Here is a 19,624-nt window from a genome sequence, read left to right as displayed (position 1 = left end):
GCTGCCAAAACCCTTTGGCTTAGGGGTGGTCAGTCATTTTGTTCTATTGAGGCCTTCTGTGGACTAGAGAGGCTCTATCCCACCAGGGAGGACAACGTGCTTTATTCAAAATCTGCTCTCTTACCCACACATGCCCTGAATAAATCTGAGCCAGTTTCTGGGTACCGTGGCTCAGGCAAGCTGACCCACAGTTAAATATCCATGAAAAGTCTGGCCTGCCACCCGCACCCAGTGGGCCCCCGACCTTGGGCTAGTGTGGCTGGGGTACTCCCTGTCCACGTACTAACAAGCCCTTCTTCTCTGGCAGAGCCATTCATTTTCATTTCCTGACCTACAGGGAGCTGGCTCACTGAGGAATGGAGTCTTGTGGTTTAGGAATACCACGGCTCACGCTGACCATGTTGCGCACCGGAGTTGGGGCAGCCTGGGTGAGGCCTGCGAGTGCTCTGGTGGACGGGCGGTTTTTCGCAGTGTTACCTGTCTGGTGGATTTCTAGTCCCCAACTTGGCTAACTCTGTGGCCTCACTTTCTTTGTTTTGTACTGTGTGTGTGGAGAGGCACTGCTTCCCTCTGCACTCACCCCTGGAACTCCCTCCTCATCATGCATCTTGAAGCTCTGCCATGAGGCACTTCCACATCGATAAACTGACCCTTCTGGTATTACAAAATGTTCTTCTTTACCTCCGGTAAGACTCCTTGTCTTGAAGCCTGTCTCTCCAAAGTTAATGTACCTTTTTGGTCTGACTAACCTGGGCTGCTTCCCTCCACCTCCTTACGTTCAATATTTGTCTTTATATTAGAACACGCCTTACATTTAGCACATGATCAAGGCCAACTTTTCAAAACTCATTCTGACAGTCTCTCTCTCTCTTTTTTTCAGTAGTAGGAATTTAACAAAGGGGTGTTTTACTGAGTCACATCTCCAGCCCCCATTTATTTTGAGGGGGGTACTAGGGATCAAACTCAGGGGCACTCAACCACTGAGCAACATTCCCAGACCTATTTTTTTTTTTTTTTTTTTTTTTTAAGAGAGAGGATCTCACTAAGTTGCTTAGTGCCTCGCTGTTGCTGAGGCTGGCTTTGAACACTGGATCCTCCTGGCTGTCTCCCGAGCAGCTGGGATTACAGACCAGCCCTTTGTATTTATTGTTTTGAGATGGGGCCTCACTAAATTGCTGAGTCTGGCCTTGAATTTGCAATTCTCCTTCTTCAGCCTTCTAGTGGCTGGGATTACAGGTGCACCAGTCCTGGCCAGTCTCTGCTTTAAATTGAAATGCTTCATTCCAGTGATGTTTGTTGTAATTATCAGTAAGGTTGGATTTAGGTATACCATTTAAAAAACGGTTTTCTGCTCGTCTTCTCTGATGTCTTTGGAGAAGAAATCTGCCTACCCTTTCTCTCCTTTGGAATTTCATTTTAACTTACTGATGATGAGAATAGCCGTGCTGCTTGAGTCTCTGTGGGTAGAGTGGCTGAAGAGACCACTGAAGATGGGTGATTTTGGATTTCGTGTTTTACCCATCTACGTTAATCTTCAGGGTCCCACTTTTCAGCTAACGACCTACCTTAAGATGGAATGTAGCAGGACTGTGCTCGGCCTGCTTCATACCTTACTGCCAGCTGGGCTTAGATCTGGCCCTCAGTTCTGACTGTCTAGCAGGTGCAAGGAGAGATCCTATTAGAGGAGCTATGGAGCTCCCTGGCTCTGTGATTGCACCTGGGGTTAGGAATGAAGACCAAGACTGGAACGCACTCCTTTCGGTCTGTCCCAACCTGTACAGTCTTTGCAGGTGTGTTGCTACTCACGTATCTGGCTGCAGCAGCTACTTAGTTTTTCCAGGTCTTCCTATCAACCAGCAGTCACATATGATAACATAAACCGCGTTGGCACTCCATACGTCATATACTCATTTTCCACCCTCCCAAAGGCTGTCAGCACACTGGAGCTTAGACTTGTGAGCAATCCAGCCCTGGAATGACATCTTGAGGCCTCTGATCGCTCAGAGTTCACTCCTACCACCAAGGACTGCTGGATATCAGCACAGAGCAGAAACCACACGGGATGAAACACAACTGGTTAGGGAGGGTGATGGAAGCAGGGGGCTGGGGCTGGTGAGATGAGCAGGCAGAAGCGGCTACAGCTCACAGGGCAGGGAAGACCGGGAAGAGCTGATGGTAATCACCACAGTGACATTCTGGAAGCTTCTCATGGGGCAGTATCCCTGTCACGACAAATGGGCTGACAGTAGAGATTTTGCCACGGAGAAAACATCTGTCTCACAAAGACAGTGTGCTATGAGCTGTGCCTTCTACCCCGGGTGTTCTACCGCTGGCTCCCACGGGTTGAACCCAGCAGAAGGCCGTGGTCCTCTCCTACACAGAGCAGAGCAGAGCAGAGCAGAGCAGAGCAGGGCAGGGCAGGGCAGGGCAGCGCAGCACCGCCAGTGGATTTGGAGCAAAGCAGATGGTAGCAGTCCTCCTTCACTATCCATGAGCCCACCGGGCAGAGATGCTTGGCGTCCCCAGGCTGGGACACCACCCCAGACCTCACGTTGAGAACATGGCTGTTTGCAGACCCTGCCGCCTCTGGGCTGCACTCGGCCGCGGTCTGCGTGCTGCAGACCAGCTCTCCTGCGGCCGCGTCTGCCCGTGCTTGGCGGGCACGCGGGCACGGCTGCCGCAGCTCTTCCCATCGGAAGCGTTCCTTGTCCACGCAGCCTGGTCTCCCGACCTTCCTGCAGGTAGCTGGGCTTTGAGTGCAGTGACTCCAGACGCCGTCGAGGGCGCCGCGTACGCATCTCTAGCTTCCCAAACGCTCCGTGGTCACTGCCTCTTAGGCGCCTCGTCCTGCTCTGTCCACGTTCGGGCCGTTCTCCCGGTGACGTCGGCTGCCTGGGGTCGCGGGCTCGCGGCGGGTGCTTCTGCCGCTCGGCTCACGCCCGCGTCCCCCGCGCTCTGCTGAGGAGCAGGCTGTGCCTGCGCCGGGCGGAAATGCCAGAGGCCGGGCACGCCTTGGGCAGACTCTCCCTGGGGAGTGAACCAAACCAGTGCCGCTCAGACGCGCTCTCAGGCGGCGGGTACGAGCCCGCGCTCCGCAGGGGACCCCGTTCCCGCAGCCCGCGCACAACCCTCTTGGCGCGCGCGGGGCGGCCCGGGACCTGCGGCGGGGCGAGCTGCGCATGCGCGACGCGGCGGGGCGGCGGGGCATCATGGGAAGCGCGCGCCGCGGGCCGCTTCCGCGAACATGGCGGCGCCGTAGCCGGGGCGCAGGAGCCGGGCGCGGGACGGCTGCCGCGCACAGTCCCGGGCGACGATGGCGACGCCCGACCAGAAGTCGCCCAACGTTCTGCTGCAGAACCTGTGCTGCCGGATCCTGGGCCGGAGCGAAGGTACGCGCGTCCCGAGGCCGCAGCGCGCCGCCCGGAGGCGGCGGGGCCGGGGCGGCGGGGCGGGTCTGGCGGGGTCGCGGGAGCCGGGCCGAGGGGCGCAGGGCGCGCGGGCGGCGGGAGCGGGGCCGGGCCGGGCCGGGTGGCGCGGCCGCGGGGCCTCCCGCCCTGGCGCGGAGGGCGCTCCCCGGGCCCTGGTGGCGATCGAGGTACAGCACCAAACCCGAAAGCTCCGCGCCCGGAGCCCCGGCGCGCCCTCGGTGCGCAGGACGCCCCTCCCGATGCCCGTTCGCAGAGGCGGGGCGCCTCGTGAGGGAATCGAGGGCACTGGAGCGACGCTGCCGCTTTCCGTGGCTCCGGAACGTGGAGCGTGGCCGCTTTCGAGGATGGTTAAGCCGAGGTACTTTGGAGCGTCGCGAGTACGCGCTCCCCTTTCCCGGTGTATGACCCTTAGCGTGTGCACTTCCCGAACGTGCTCTGGTGACCGAAGCGACAAAGGGGGGCGATTTTGTGTGCTCCTCGGTGACCGGCTTCGCCCAGGCCTGGCTGCACGTCGCATCTTTCCTGGCCAAGGGCCAGGTGGTGGTGATACCAAGATGCCCACAAGTCTGTCCGGGCGCAGATCCCAGTTCCAGTGGAGGAGACTAGGTGTTGATTAGGGATGGTGCCATAGAGGAAAGTCGGGCCACCCAGGAGAGGGAGGAAAGCAGAGCCCAGGTGGTGCGGAAGAGGAGCGGGACGGTTCCAGCCCGGGGCCCCAGGGTGGAGACTTCACTGCAGAGGCTCAGGGTCACAGGAGAGGTCAGACACTGAGATGGCAAGCCGTGACCTCCCACTTGAACGTGCTTCCCTTTCTACCTGTGAGCCCAGCATTTTTTCTTCTAGGGATAAACCACGTTTATACATGGTCATCATCACAACTGGACTTTGAAGTCATTCCTCATGAGCTAGAATGACATTTCTAAACTTAAAAATTCTTTATATTGAGACTTTTTGATTGACCTAAAACATTTACCCCTTCTCGGAGGTGGAAATGCTTCAGCAAAATTCTGCCCTCTTATCTGCTAATGTAGACTTGTGTCTGTGTTAAGAGTCAGAAGGCTCAGCGAGATCCGGAGGGGATCTTTTGAGTAAGATATTTCAGGAAGCCATTAAAGATGATGTCTTCTCTGCTTTGTCTTGAACATTTTTGATATTCATCATTGCACGTTATGCTACTACTTACTGCAATATTTTGTAAATATTTAGTATCTTATTCCGTCTTTTAAATTTCTCTGTCATTGAGCAAAGAGCAATATTAATTACTGCTTTTAGAATTGGCATCTAAAAAATTTCTTTAGTGGGCATTTTATGTGCCTATTCCCTAGAACTTTTAGTTAATTACTTCTTTTTTTTTTTTTTTTTTTTTTTTTTTTTTTTGTCCTCACAATAGTGATTTTTATTAAATTAGTTGCTTTATAAAACATTGCAGATGTCATAATTGTTAACATAACAATTTACCAAACTGTAGTTAACTGGTGCAGTTTGCTGAGCATGTTTTATAAAGGAAAGGAAATGCCAAAACCCTGTTAAAGTTGTTCCACTGCAGCCAAGGAGAACAAAGAGATCTGTTTCTCAGACACCTGAATCAGGCAAATAAAAGTTTCCCTCCCCAATCTGAAGTACTTCATCAGTAGAAATAGTCTGATAAATAAGAGATTCCACAACTTGTACTGCAAAAATGGAGTAGTTTACCTTCTTCAGCTTCAAAGTTGGAGGGTTTTGGTCATTTAATTTTTAAGTATCACACTAGTACTTTTCAGCTGCAGTATCTTCAGTCTGAGATAAGCAGTCTTCTTCACAATGTATTTTTAACATCCTCACGCTCAATTTTAAGACAAAGCAATTTTAATACTAGGTGCACACCACATGCCCTTGCTGCAAACTGCTTTTCTTGACAAGTTATGAAGTAGTTCAAGGAGGTATGGTTAAGGCTGTATTACTGAATGGTGCTGGTAAATACTACATAATTTTTTGTCATGTTGCAACCTTTGTTTCCAATTTAGTGACTGCTGCTATGGAATCAAATAGCAACAATGACAACATTATTAGGTTTGTTTTTTTAAACTATGATTTAGTAGCAATTGAGGTTCCCCAATTTTAACCCCTTGGCAGCAAGATCCAGGTTCCCTCATTTGCACATTAGCACCTAAGTGTCAAGGGGTAAAATAACCAGCACAAAAGATACTGCACTTCTGATTGTAGCATTTGGCAGAACTGAAAGGAAAGGAAGTTGTGCTACATGTTGAAGGGATTGTGGGCAACAGAAAGAAGACACCAGGAGAAGATAAAATGTCACATGAAGTCTTCATAGTCTTGTACATAGCCTCCATCATAACCACCATAATCTGCCAGATCATCTTTCATGGTGGCCTTTAATCCCCCTCCAGGAACCACGCCTTTCTTCTTCTTTTTGGCTTTGCTTTGCTTTTCTTGCTTCTGTTTTTCACTGCAAAGCACAGTCAATGAATTGGTAATCTTTTTCAAGTCATCAATTTCCAATGAAATACACACATCTCGAACTAAGGCTTCCAAAAAACTGGCATAATATAGTGACTTTTCATATTGTGTAATTTTATCTTTTAGTAACTTTCCAAACTCTGTGAAATCATCTCTTGAAGATGGATTCATAGCATCTATTCCATAAACTGTATTGTTAACACCAAAAGTTTCTTTTGCTAATTCAAGGTCTGACTCTTCCTGTAATTTCTTAAGCCGCAGTTTATCTGCTAATTGTTCTTCTGGCGTTAGCACTTTAGGTTCTTCAGGTTCTTCTAACCTCTTTTTAATTTCTTCTTGCCTTTTCTTTTGTTGCCGTTCTTTCTCTTTTATCTTCTCTGCTATTTTTTTCTTTTCTGAAATTTTTATTTCTGGTTTTACTTCTGCTTCCTCTTTCTTTTCATCATCATCATCATCCCAGTTATCCTTGACGTCCTCGTCCTCGTCCTCGCCTTCCCAGCGGTCCCCGCCGGCAGTGCCGCCGCCCCCCACCTTCCGCACCGGGTCTTCCACGGAGAATGTGTCCGCGTCCCAAGAATCGGAGTCCCCCGCCGCTGCCGCTGCCGCTGCCGCTGCCGCCATCTCGAACCGGGTGTGAGCGTGTGTCTACTTCATTTTCTAATAACATGTTAGAAACACTTGGCTTTATGCTCTTGTAGTACTTTGCTTTATTTATTTATTATTTAAAAAATTTTTTTTAGATGTTGATAGACCTTTATTTTATTCACTTATTTATATGTGGTGCTGAGAATTGAACCCAGCGCCTCATACATGCTAGGCAAGTGCTCTACCACTGAGCCACAACCCCAGCCCCTAATATGTTGCTTTTTAATTATGTGAAATCAAGACTTAAGAGATACTTGTTACTTTTTTTAAAAAATAATTTTTAGATGTTGATGGACCTTTATTTTATTCATTTATTTATATGCAGTGCTGAGAATTGAACCCAGTGCCTCTCACATTCTAGGCAGGTGCTGCTGTACCACTGAGCCACAACCCCAGCCCTACTTGTTACTTTTAATGTGATTTTCATAATGTTAAATTTTCATAAGGCTTTTTTTTTTTTTTTTTTTGGTACTAGGTATTGAAACAAGGGGTGCTCAACCACTGAGACACATACCCAGCCTGTTTTATTTTTTATTTTGAGACAGAATCTTTCTAAGTTGCTGAGGCTGGCTTTGAACTTGAGATCCTCCTGCCTCAGCCTCCTGAGCCACTGGTATCACAGTCATCTGCCACCACACCCTGCCATAAGGAATCTTTAAAAATATATGTACTTGGCTTCAGTACACATTCAGAAGCCAAGCACCTAGTGCATAATGGTGCTTAATGACTTTTTAAAGTTAATGTAATCATTTCCCATGTGTCAGCCAGCTTCCTGTTACTGTGAGGAATACCTGAGATAATCCACCTATAAAGAGTTTTACTTTGACTTCAGTGTTGAAGGTTCTAGTCCATGATTGGTTGGTTGTGCTGGGCTGTGGTGAGGCTCCTCATCATGGAGCAAACTGCTCTCCTCAAGGCTTTTAACACATGGGCCTTTGGAAACATTCAAAATCCAAATTATAGTATCACTTTTCCCAACATTTAGCACTTGTGAATTTGCTTGAAACAACATATTGCCAGCCAGTGATATGAAAATCCTATTTCCATATCCCTGCCCTGACCTGGAGCACATTTTACTTTTCTCTTTGGATAGGTGGTATTTCACTCATTGGGAACAGTGAGCTTGGTGGTAGCATGCTTCAGGTGTGACGGAGGCAACGCTTCTTTCATAATGCCTTGTAAGCCCGTCTTTGTGATCTTCAGTCTTCCTCACTGTGAAGCAAACAGAAGTATAGGGGAGTTTATGTTAGATCAGTATGGGCCACATGAATGTTCAGGTATGACTGGTATACAAAGTGTCAAAATAAGACCCCTGTTAGTGCACTCCTGACCAAAAGAAGTGTTGTCTTGGTGGTCCAGGGTCTGGGACAGTGCTGCTGTTGATTTCATGATTTTCTAAAGTGGTGAATAATGTGTAATGTGTAATTTTTTTTTTTTTTTTTTTTTTTGAGTAATGTGTAATCTTTCTTTTGAAGAATATGGTAATAACTATACTTTTGGGAAAATCAATGAGTGTTAAATGTTTGTTGAACCACATATTAAAGGTAAAATATACATCAAATGTGTGCATGTGGTCTTCTGTATCAGTGGGCTTTGGGTCCACAATTCAGGTGATCAACGATTGTGTACCACTTTGCATTTGTACTGAGTAGGTACAGATCTCTCTCTTTTTTTAATTGTTTAGTTGTCAATGAACATTTATTTATTTTTTTATATGCGGTGCTGAGCACAGCCAGGCAAGTGCTCTACTGCTGAGCCACAACCCTTACCCAGTGTGGATCTTTTTGTAACTTCCCTAAACAATACAGTCTAACAACTGTTTACGGCATGTTCATTGTATTAGGTTATTATACATAACTTATAGATGATTTAAAGTATATACATAGAATTAATTAACTATTACATTATAAGTTATCGAATTATAAAGTAAGTCAGTATTTAAAATTGTCATTGCTTAAGTTCCTAATATGGTAACTGTGGGTAGGTGTAATAACCTCCATAAATGAAAACTCTTCGGGGTCCTCAATCTTCAGATTGTAAAGGGACCCCTCAACCAAAAAGTTTGGTATAGAGCAGTGTTTTTGTTGGAGCGTTGTGTCAGCTAGTGCTTGCATTGGAATCACCTCTGATCCCACAGGAGCCTAAGGAGGTTGGTTGATATGGGCAGGGGCGCTGGCAGCAGGCATTTGTTGAGGGCAGGAGAGTTTCACTTCACCCTGGAGCTCTCTCATGTGGTCCTTATTCAGTCATTACTCGTGGCCCATCTTGGAGGCCTCTGGAGGCCTCTGTTGGAGCTTGGTGTCTGAGTGTTGGGCGCTCACTGCACTGTTGGGATCTGCATCTGGTGGCGACTTTCTGCCCCCTCTGAGCCAATTTCATCATCAGTGACTTCATGGCAGTCATTTAGATTGGTGTGTGTGCAGAGCAGAAGCTTTTTAATCTTGAAGTTAAGTTTATCCTTTCAAAAAAATCTATCATTACTTTGGTTTATGATCAGATAATCTTAATCAAAATTTTGGTAACCTTTGACACATACCAAAGATTTCTTCTTTTGGTTGCTGCTTGTATTTCTGTTTTCCTAAGAGGGCTGACCCTTTACTCTTAGGTATGGTACATCTAGGTTAATTTTCATATGTGGCGTGTTATAAATTGGGGTTCACTTTTTAATTACCAAAGAAACTTAAACAAATGTTTCAATTGTTTTATTCTTAAGACTAAAGGTGTTCAAATGGAGCTTTAAAAATATTGATAGCATGGACCCACTCTTGAGCAGTGAAGACAGGGTTTGTGAGTCAAAACCAAAACATAAACGAAATGGCGGCAGCAGCAGCGCTATTTTAGAGTGTTTTGGAGACAGAGCAGTACTGCACAGGGACAGCTGCACGCCTTGCGGGGCTCCCTCCCCAGTGCTTGGACACTGTGGTGCAGGGTTGCCCTGACGGAGAGTGCTTCCCCGGGTCTTGGCTGTTTGGGCTGCTTTGTCACTGCCTCCTGCCACTTACCTCCAGCACAGCCCCTCATGGAGTCACAGGACTCTCATTCCTCAGGCTTCTCTGCTCCTCTGGACACCGTGGACTCTGAGGTTTCTCAGAATTCTTCTTTTCTTTTTTAAAAAATAATGATCCTGACAGTTTTGAAGATCAAGGTTGTGCATAGGATGCTCAGTTCTGGTTTGTCTGACATTTTTCTCCTGAGCAGACTGGGTCCTGTGTGCTGGGAGAAAGCCCACAGAGGTGAAGCGCCATCCATGGGAGACTCTCAGCAGGGCCTGAGCCTGTTGAGGTCAGCCTTGGTTGCTGGACTGGGACGGGACCCTCAGGCCTCTCCTCTAGACAGCCCTCCCCTGCCTTCTGTCCTGTGCCCTTTGGGAGAAAGTCACCAGGTGCAGCCCCCACTCCCCCAGCGGAGAACCCGCACTCTGCCGTCTTGAGGGTGGATCATCTTCGTACCTCTTTAGCCCTTTTAAGTTTCTGTGGGGTCAGTATCAATGCGCCCTCTTTTGTTTTTGATTTCGTATCTTGTTTTTCTTCGTCATTCTGGTAGCGGTTTGTCGATCCTATTATTTTTTTTTCTTTCTTTTTTATAAAGAACCCAACTCTTGATTTTGTTGATTTTTTTCCTCATGTTGTTTTTAAATTTGGTTGGTTTTGCTCTTAATTTTAGTATTTCCTAATGATACATTTGTAAGCTTGGGCGGGCTTGGTGGGCTCAGCGGGCTCAACGAATGTAAACTCCGTGGGTCTCGGTGGGCACAGTTAGCAGCCAAATAAAATGGGACAGAAAAGTGGCCGAAGCAAGCTTTATTGGACCCCCCGGGGTATAGGGACCCGGAGAAAATCACACATGGCCCTGGCTGCCCAGGGTTTTTATAGACTAGGATGGGAGGGGGTCTTGTTGAGTGACAGGTGGGTGTGAAGGGTCAGTGGAACTTTCCATCCACCTTGCTGCGAACTTTCTGGTCACCTTTGGCGGGCTGGTCTTTGTTCTAGCTGCTCAGCTCTGCCCCCTACAGTCGCCTAATTTCCGACCTAACAACATTGAGTTTAGTTTGTCATTTTTCTGGATTTTATTGTGTAAACCAAGTTTGTTGATTTGAGGTCTTTTTATCTTTCAGCATTTTGTGCTGTAAACTTCCTTCTAGGTGCTGTTTTCGTGCCCTCAACCTATTATGATACACATTTCCCTCTAGGTGTTGTTTTAGTGTACCCTATATATTGTGATACATTGTATTTTCATTTTCATTAATTTTCTAATTTCCTTTGAGACTTTCTTTTTGGCCCCTGTGTTGACTGGCTTCCAGATATTTGGAGACTTTTCAGATGTCATATTATTGATTTCTAGTTTAATTCTGTTAGTGTTAGAGACCTTGCTTTGAATACTTTCAGTTATTTTGTGTTCTAAATGTGGTTTTGTGACCGCTAATGCGGTCTGTGTGGACAGGTGCTCCCTGTGCACGTGGAAGGAGAGTTGGTGGTGTGGGTTGTTGTCAGGGCACTGCGCTGAGTCCCTGCTGGGTCCTCTTCCCTGTTTGCTCCATCCTGAGGCAGGCTGGGCCTCTCCAAGCATATTGAGCATGTGCTTCTCTCTCTCTCTCCTCTATTGCTGTTTGCCTCCTGCTTAAGCTCCCTCCCAACTCACTGGTAGGAGGTGCACCTTAGAGCTGTTGTCCTCTTGGTGAATTGGCCTTTTATTGTTGTGAGGTGTCCTTCTTTGTCCTTGTGACTTTCTGGGTCTAGCTTGCTCTGCCTGATGTTTCCTTACTGGTTCATGTTTGTTCTGAACAGAGTTTGTGTGATCTTTCTTTTCCTGTCCTTCTGTTTTTAACTGCCTTCATTGTGTTCCAGGTGGTTAAGTGACTATAGATCTGAAGAGTCCCAGGGTCCAAGCCCTCTGCTGTGGTCCTTCCTTCACGCAGGTTCTCGGGTGCTTTGTGATGTAGGTCTAGCTTGAGGCACAGTTTTGTCACAGGCTGGAGCCTGGTGGGGAAGACCCTGAGGGGTCGTGGTGGGGGGCAAGTGGTGTTGGTTTGCCAGCCTCTGCCCTGCCAGGCGCTCCTTCTGCCCTCTGGTGGCTGTCTTGAGAGGTGGAGCGCCTGCCTCTCTGAGCCTCGCTGGTACTGCAGAGGGCACTGCTCCCCAGTCCCGGCAGACCTTGTACTGTGACTTCCACTGCCGTCAGTCACACACACCTGTTTTCCCCTTTTCACAGTTTGTGAACTAATCTCAACTTCATTTCTGCCTCGTTTCTTTGCCTTTGTAGGTTTATGCTTTTATTTTAAAAATTGCTTCATTCTCAGGTTAGTGCTATTTCCAAGGTGTTGGAGGCAACACCATCTTTGTCTGGATGTGCAAACACAAATGGGCTCTCTGGCTGTGCTCTGCTTGCCTGCCTTCTCTGTGTGCTGGCCTGGGTGCTTCTCAGAGACTTCCTCCAGGCCTCTTTCCCAGGTGCTGTATCTGGGTTGTGGCGTTCCATGCTACTTTTTGGTGCGATGATCAATCCAGTTTATTCTTTATCTTGTGGGATTTTTCCGACTCCCTGGTCTGCTGCTGTCTCCTCCTGTATTTGATGAAACTCTGGTTTCACTTTCATTCATTTCATTATGATTTAATAGCTTTTCCGTCTTCTCAGTTGAGATCTTGGGATGGTGGAAGGTAGATTTGTGTGCCCATTTTGCTTTCTTGAACCTCAAGGACTGGGTGACTGAAATGTGGCCCGATTGGTAATAACTCACACCCTTTGACTTACCTTTCAGCCGATGTAGCCCAACAGTTCCAGTTTGCTGTGCGAGTTATTGGCAGCAACTTTGCCCCAACTGTTGAGAGAGATGAATTTCTAGTAGCTGAGAAAATCAAGAAAGAACGTAAGTATTTTTCTTAAATGTTACAAGTTCGATTCTGACACCAACATGTTGTGGTGAGTTTTGGGCCCACAGGCAACCCATAGCTTCTCTCTCTTCAGGGAGCAGAATGTGAGGTGAACTTGTTGCTTGCTGTCACTCCTTTCAGATGATTGTTTTTAATAACATGAAAATAAAGCTGTTTTGATTTTTATTTTGAAACAATAATTTAATTGCTGTCTATCTTAACAAAACTTGTAGAAAGGATAGTTTTTAAGTCAGGAAAACTGTCATAATGTTGTACTTTATTGTCATTAGAATTTAGGATTCCAAAGTTATTTTTACTTTCCATCCTTCTTTCCAGGTAGTTGTTATTAACTAGTTGATGATCATTTGCCTCACTGTTAATTAGTATTTGTAAGTAGACTTGAAATGTTCCCATTGTTTCTCTTTAGCAATTTTCACATAAATGCTTTGATCCCAGACTGATATTTCTCATATTTTGCAAGTGTCAGAGAGGTTGGTTGGGGACAATCTCCCCTAGAAATTCTAGAAATTCGCTCTGTGCTGTCTTATTGTAGATGAAGTGGTATCATAAGAGTGGCATGGCATGTGTGATAAGCGCCTAATTTCTTCCCTCACTTTCTAGTTATTCGACAAAGGAGGGAGGCAGACGCTGCGCTCTTCTCAGAGCTCCACAGGAAACTTCACTCCCAGGTACGGCTCGGGGACGCTTCGCTGGCAGGGGTGGCAGACACTGGGAAAGTCAGTCCGTCAGTGGGAGGCACTCCTAGTGGACTTTTTTGGTGGTGTCACGTTAAGCTTTTCTGTGATCACTAGGGACTTTGAATTGTAGTAGTGTTCCCTGTTTTTAAGAGTTTCAATGGTAGAAGTACGTTTTAGCTGGGTTTCCTATGAAATGGCTTATGGAGATGAGTGGAGCTGCACTGGAGAGGAATCAGGGCTCTGGGTTTGTGTTACAGTCTTCCGACACTCAGACGGCATGCTGGTCCACACGTCACAGAAAAGCTCACCTCTGCTATACTTTATTATGTCCTGATTTGTACTCTTAGTGGAATGAATGAAAAGATTTTGAATGTTTTGTGATGGGTACTGATACTTAAAAATTAATGGTTTTTCTAGCCTGATACTTTTATGAAAGACTTTGCCAGTAAGATAATTGAGTGGGGGAATTGGGTGTGGCTTGGTGGTAGAACTCTTGTCTAGTATGTGTAAGGCCCTGGGTTCAGTCTCCAGCACTGCAGGGAAAAATATAGGAGAGATTTCTGATTGTAAAGGAACCAAGTTCACCAGCCTTCTCTGTCCTTTTGTAGAACGGAAAGTGAGTCCAGAGAAGTTTAATGCTTTGCTTAACAGATGTGAAGTTGAAGTTTCAATGATACAAATTATGGAGTTTGGCATAGTGCGACTAGTAACTAAACTCTTATATTTTGAATCTTCAGCTCTCTTCATATACTGTGCCCTGAGACAAGCCTAAGTGTAAGCCTAAGTCCTTTGAGCATTTTAATTCCAAGAGAGTACGTCAGAGAGGGTGATTCTGCCCCTAGCACTTGCTGTGTTAGGGGTGAACAGAGTAGCAGTAGGGTGAGGGTGTTTTTATTCCTTAATTCAAATCAGTGTACTTAGATTCACTGTTTTAAGTGCACTTTTTCATCTTTGATAATATTTACAAAGTGGGAAATAGGAAATTTTTTTTTGTAAGTGCATTTCTAGGCAGATTGTTTCAAACTGTGATATTATGTGCTTCTCTTAACTCTTTCTCTCTATAAAAACTACTTGCATTGGGCGTTAGAAAGATGTGCTCTCAGGCATCACGTTCCTGAGATGCTTAGCCTTGCTGGGATCCCCACCTGGAGATTGTGTCCAGTGAACCCTGTGTGTCTGTCGATGTAGGCCATCGAATGGAAACATGGTAGGAACTTTGTGATTTAAAATGGTCGTTTCCCAAAGTTTTGTTTGGAACTCGATGTTCGTTTCTTTCTAAGGGTCAATATTTTGAAATGGTGAGTGGCTTCTTAGGGCTAGCCCAGAAAGCTAACCTGGGTGATTTTTTTTTTTCATCGTGTGACTGGAGATGGTAGTGTAACACTAGTCATTAAAGTACATCTTTTTTCGAAACTTATCTGGCTCAAAAGCACAAATGTTGGTATTATTTTTGTTGTCGTCTCTGTGAGGGTCCCTCATCTGCAATTGTGCTGTGCATGCTGTGGGAGGAAAGGTCTAAGGTACAGCTTGCTGTGATGGTTTTTACTCTAGGGGAAGGGGGTCGAGCTGTGGAGTGGGGGACCCTGAGCTGGGCTTAGGTGAGACTGGCAAGGAAGGGCTGAGGACAGGGGAAGTGACTTGCTTAGGGAATAGAAGCACGCTGTAGCTGGGACTGATGAGACAGGGGCCAGGCAGGAAGAGGTCAGGGAGTGTGCCAAGAGGCCCTAGTGGGGGTGTCAGGTGCAGCCTCGCAGGATGCTGGGTGAGCTGTGCTGGATCTGCTGGATTAGCTACTCTATAGAAACACTGGATCTGATATTTCTGGATCTCACGATGTCTGACACGTGTTTCATTTAGTTTACACACAGTCCTGAAAGCTTAATGTCTGAATCGAGGCCCCTTTGTGTTCAGAGTCCAGTGGCAGGAGTGGGTTAAAATATCCGTGCTGGAGCTGAGATTGTTTTCTGTTTGCATCAGCAGGTCTCTTGCTTTCTGTCTTCCGGGCTGTAGCTGGAGATGGCTGAGGCACCAGCCAGAGGGTGGGAGGTCAGAGGCCGCGCCGAGCTTCCTGGCCCTGTGGCTTGGCTGTCTTCCTGCTCCTGCCTCCTTCTTGCTGTCTCATTCAGCATACATCAAGTGCTCATTAAGTGCTCCTCAGCGGCTGGCCCTGGCTGTTTAATACCTGTTCTTCTCTGTTAAAGCTGTTGCAGCGTGCGGTGGTGTACGCTGGCGGTTCCAATGGCCCGGGAGGCCAAGACAGGAGGATTTCAAGTTCGAGGCCAACCTGGGCAACTTAGTGAGACCTGCCTCAAAATAAAAAGGACTGGGGTGCAGCTCAGTCCTAGAGCACACTGGGTTCAATCTCAGCACCCCCACCCCCATGAAAAACCTGTTGCCTCCTCCTACATGTTATGGGTAATTTCTATGTGCATGGTTTTGTCCCCTTTTGTGATCTCTCTGCTCTGGTCACTCACATGCCCTTTCTGAGTGAGAGCTGGCAACGGCCTGCCCTTCGTTGCAGAGGCAGAGCTTCTCCTGCCAGGCGCCACTGGCGCCTTCAGTCACCATGTTTCTTGGGAAAGCTCACTGGAACTTGCAGCCGGGGTCCTCGGAACTGAAAGGAGCGCTCTCCTCTTTGTGCCTCTGGGCGTCTCTGCGCTTTCCCTGTGTCCCCTTTCTGGTGTGTGCTACCTTGAGTTGCCACCCTCTTGACTCCTCTTACTTCAGGCTCTTTTGGAGTTAGGGAGACCTTGGTTTGAATCTGGCATGCAGCATTGTGATTTAGGTAAATTATTTGGCTTGCCCTCTGTGTTTCTCTATTTTGTGGAATGAAGCAGATACATTCGGTTGTGGCAGGAAATGGTGTAGGCAAAGCGCCTGGACCCTGTGGACCATCTCTGAATGGCAGCTGCTGCTACTGACCGACTGCCCCAAAACAGAGAAGTGGGATCTTGGGGAGGAGTGGTCTGCGGGAGGCAGGCAGGTGAAGGTCTGACTGCAGGTCTCGGCCTGAGCAAGTCCCTGGCCCCAGGCCTAGTGCCCCTCAGTGGGTAGTGAGGTCCAAGCCTGTGTTTCCCAGGTGGTCGTGGTCTTCCTGCTGCCTCCAGCACCTCCTGTGCCCCTCAGTGGTGACGTCAGTGATGTGGTGTGCTCCCTTGAACTCTTCACCCTTTCTGTTGGTGCTCTGACTCAGTTCCCCTCTCTCCTGTGTGTCTGCATTTCTGAGAGTCCTTTTGTGAGCCCAAAGAGCCGTTTGTTGTGCAGTCTGCCTGCTTGTCTGACACAGGCTGAGGCTCCATCAGGACTGGGCTCTTTCTTTTTCTCGTTGTCTCAGCTGGGGAATTGGTTCATAAAATGTCTATGTAAATTAGTTTTATAAGTTAGTAATTTAAATACTTGGGATGAGCTTATTCTTCAGATAAATTTTTGGGAGTGTTTTATATGATGAAGAATCTGCGTGCCACAGGTATTCAGTAACTAGTGATGAAGAGTCTGCATGCCACAGGTATTCAGTAGCTAGTGATGAAGAGTCCACGTGCCGCAGGTATTCAGTGACTAGTGATCTGTCTCGTATTTGTAAATGCCAGCCTGTGTGTCCAACAGATGAGGCTCTACCAACAGAACAGGGTGCTGTGCAGATGGAGATTGAGCGGGTTGAGCTTTGGCTGCAGATGGAGTTGTGAATGACGCAGGGCTAGAGAAAAGTGGGACCTGTGTGCCAGCTCTTGTGTGACACCGGGCCAGTGATCCTGGCAGACAGGTGCTGCAGTCTTGAAGTAGGTCCACATGCCCCTGAGGCTGCTCACACTTCAGACCTAAGTGAGACATTGTAAAGAAAAAATAGTGCATATGTTTTATAATGGCACTTGTCCCATGGTCTCTCTGGGCGGTTCTTCAGGTGTTTTTCAGGGGAGACTACACTGCTCTTCAGAAATAGGGTAATGTCAAGATTTGTTCTTATGGGGACTTCGGAGTTTGTTGGCAGGGTGTTACGGTACCCAAGGGTGTTGACTGGAGAACATTACCTCCAGCCTTCCGATGGTCGCTGTATTTACGATACGTGAAATGAGTACAGAGTGATGTCACCAGGGAAATTTTAAAATGGCTTTCTATTTTGGAAATAAATGTATTTAGGAGGAGAGAGGAAAATAAAACTGGAGAATTATATGAAATAGTTCTTTTAGTATTAATTTTTTTCTTAACAGGGAGTTTTGAAAAATAAGTGGTCAATACTCTATCTCTTGCTGAACCTTAGTGAAGACCCTCGCAGGCAGGCAAACAAGGTGAGTGGCCCTCGTGTTGGGACAGTATGTCAGATTCGAAAGGGATCAACCTCTGCAGCTGAAAAAATAGCAGCAGAAAGCAGGGAACTGGCTTGGTCATTGGGATCAGGCAGTTTCTTTGTTAAGGGCATTTTTAGTCACTGTGCACTTTCCTTAAGCTGTATTTCAGAATTGTGTTATTTTCATATAACAGTGTGCAGTTAAAAAGAGCCCGAGTTGTTGGTTTTAAGTTGGGCTTTGCAGAATTACCACTCAGCACAGGTGCGTAGTTCTTCGTGACTGGAAGGGCCCGGGGTTCCTCATGCCTTCTGCTGCTGGGCTCACTGTTTCTGACATCCCAGTGAAGCTTCATGCTGTCATGTGGCTCCATCATGCCTGTGCTGTATTTGAGAGTGGCCTGACTGCTCTGTGCCCTGGTCCAGTCCAGTAAAACTTGTTCTGCAGACATGCGTGTGCCCAGGCTGAGGAATGTGGTGGGGGCAGCTGCATGTCTCTCTAAAGGTCACCATGCACTTCGGCCTTTCCACCGCGGGTGATGCAGACTCCAGTGCTCAAGTGTCACTTAGCCTGGATTTGGATGAAGTGTTCAGTTATCAGACGTTGTTGTTGGGTTTCAGAAACTTCTAAAACTTTGTTAGTTCTGGCATATTTCAAAAACATCTCACCCAGATTGTTTAATAAATGTGAAATCTACATCTAATTCCCAAAATGGAAGAGTAGGAACGCAGACTGCCCTTTCAGATTTGGGACAGTGGGCCTGTGATCTCACGTTTCTTTATCTTGGTGCACTTCCATTTCAGGTGTCGAACTATGCCACGTTATTTGCACAGGCATTGCCGAGAGATGCTCATTCCACTCCTTACTACTGTGCCAGGCCGCAGACCCTGCCCCTGAACTACCAGGACCGGGGCACCCAGGCGGTGCCGAGCTCGGGCAGCCTGGGCAGCAGCGGCATCAGCAGCATCGGCATGGGTGCCCTCGGCGGCCCTGCACCTGCGCCTCAGCCTCTCCTCCCAGGGTAACGCAAGCTCACACAGGCATTTCCTGGCGTAGCAGAGTCGGGGTCCTGGGGCTTCCCACTGAGCCTGCTGTGAGCACTGCAGGCCCTGTCTTCAGGCCGCTTCCCTGGCCGCCGTGTTGGGCTGGTGGTGGGTAATGTGTAGTAATAAGTGATAGGGTTGACTTGTCCCCAGGCAGACGATTCTGGCAAGTTAGTGCTTAGGAATGGGGCAGCTGGGCTCCAGGACTACATAGTGGCCGAGTCGTCATGCCAGGGTGTAACATGCTGCCACTGGCTATGTTTTGAGGAAGTATGAACTCATGACTGAGAGTGAAAGGTGCCAGAGTCTTTAATGGGCCTTCAGAATGTCTTTAAAATTTAATTTTAAGAATATGATTTTGTGTGCAGGTGATCAAATCTCAGTAAAGCAGATGGTCAGAAGTATATAATTTTCCGGAGCTGTGATCAGGAATCAGCATCAGATATGTGGTGCTTCCTGCATAAGCACAGTAGAGTCATAAATGGCCTTGTAAGATGAAAAGTTATGTCCAAGGAATTAGAAGATGGAATGAGTGGGCAGAGTGTTCCGTAGGGAGATGCAGCATGTTTATAAACAGCCCGTGACAGAGTGAGTCTGAGGTCCGTGTTCTAGCTCAGAGTGTGCTGACATTCTCATTCCTACCTCAGGATCGGAGTGATGATCCTCATGCTGCAGAAACGGTGCATAGCTAACTTTGACCCGAAACAGTACTTTAGAACCAGTCTCCTAAGTCTGCAGCTGTCTGCAGAGACATGGTTTGATTGTTGTTGGCTTCCCCCTGTTGAGGGTAGAGTCAGGCACTTCTGTTCCAGACTGCCCTCTCCTCTCTGCTGCCTGAAGTCTGCAGTGGGCACTGCCCTACACAGAGGTTCTGGACCTATAGCAGGTGCAGTGAGCTGCCTGTGTTTGCAGCCCAGGCAGCAGCACTTCTGTTGGCGTTGTCAGAGCACGTGTCCTTAGAAACAGCTGTCAGGACCTCGGACTTCGGACCAGGAGGCACCTGTGATGTGTTCTCAAGTCACTTTGCTACCTTGACCTTGAATGTGCAGTTGCCTTCCATTTCTGCATCTTTCCATTTTCCAAGTTGATTGAAATGGTAGTCTCTTCCTAGTGAGTACCCTGAGGGTGGGAGGTGAGTGAGGACAGGCAGATGGCTAGGTTCCAGATGTTATGCTCAGGAACTGTTGAGTGAGTGAAAGGCGGTGA

At 47.5% G+C, this 19,624-nt stretch overlaps 2 protein-coding genes across 2 annotated transcripts in view; one reads left to right on the top strand and one right to left on the bottom strand.

Moving 5' to 3' along the window:
* The first annotated feature begins 3,215 nt into the window (after nucleotides 1–3,215).
* TUBGCP3 (tubulin gamma complex component 3) overlaps nucleotides 3,216–19,624 on the top strand; it is a 90,205-nt gene continuing 73,796 nt past the window's right edge. The window contains exons 1-5 of the mRNA XM_079137421.1: nucleotides 3,216–3,389; nucleotides 12,286–12,393; nucleotides 13,019–13,086; nucleotides 17,301–17,378; nucleotides 18,179–18,396. Coding sequence (XP_078993547.1) covers nucleotides 3,314–3,389; nucleotides 12,286–12,393; nucleotides 13,019–13,086; nucleotides 17,301–17,378; nucleotides 18,179–18,396 — 548 coding nt within the window. The 5' untranslated portion in view covers nucleotides 3,216–3,313. The remainder of the gene's footprint in view (nucleotides 3,390–12,285; nucleotides 12,394–13,018; nucleotides 13,087–17,300; nucleotides 17,379–18,178; nucleotides 18,397–19,624) is intronic.
* Nucleotides 5,270–6,524, bottom strand: LOC306658701 (eukaryotic translation initiation factor 3 subunit J-A). Its single transcript, XM_079135896.1, has one exon. The coding sequence runs from the start codon at nucleotides 6,504–6,506 to the stop codon at nucleotides 5,721–5,723; it is 786 nt and encodes a 261-aa protein (XP_078992022.1). The 5' UTR covers nucleotides 6,507–6,524; the 3' UTR covers nucleotides 5,270–5,720.

The sequence above is a fragment of the Sciurus vulgaris genome (assembly GCF_902686455.1).
Source record: "Sciurus vulgaris genome assembly, chromosome: 4".
In the NCBI taxonomy this organism is placed as follows: domain Eukaryota; kingdom Metazoa; phylum Chordata; class Mammalia; order Rodentia; family Sciuridae; genus Sciurus; species Sciurus vulgaris.
The sequence above is the reverse complement of the archived record's forward strand: the minus strand, read 5'-3'. Positions and strand labels throughout refer to the sequence as shown.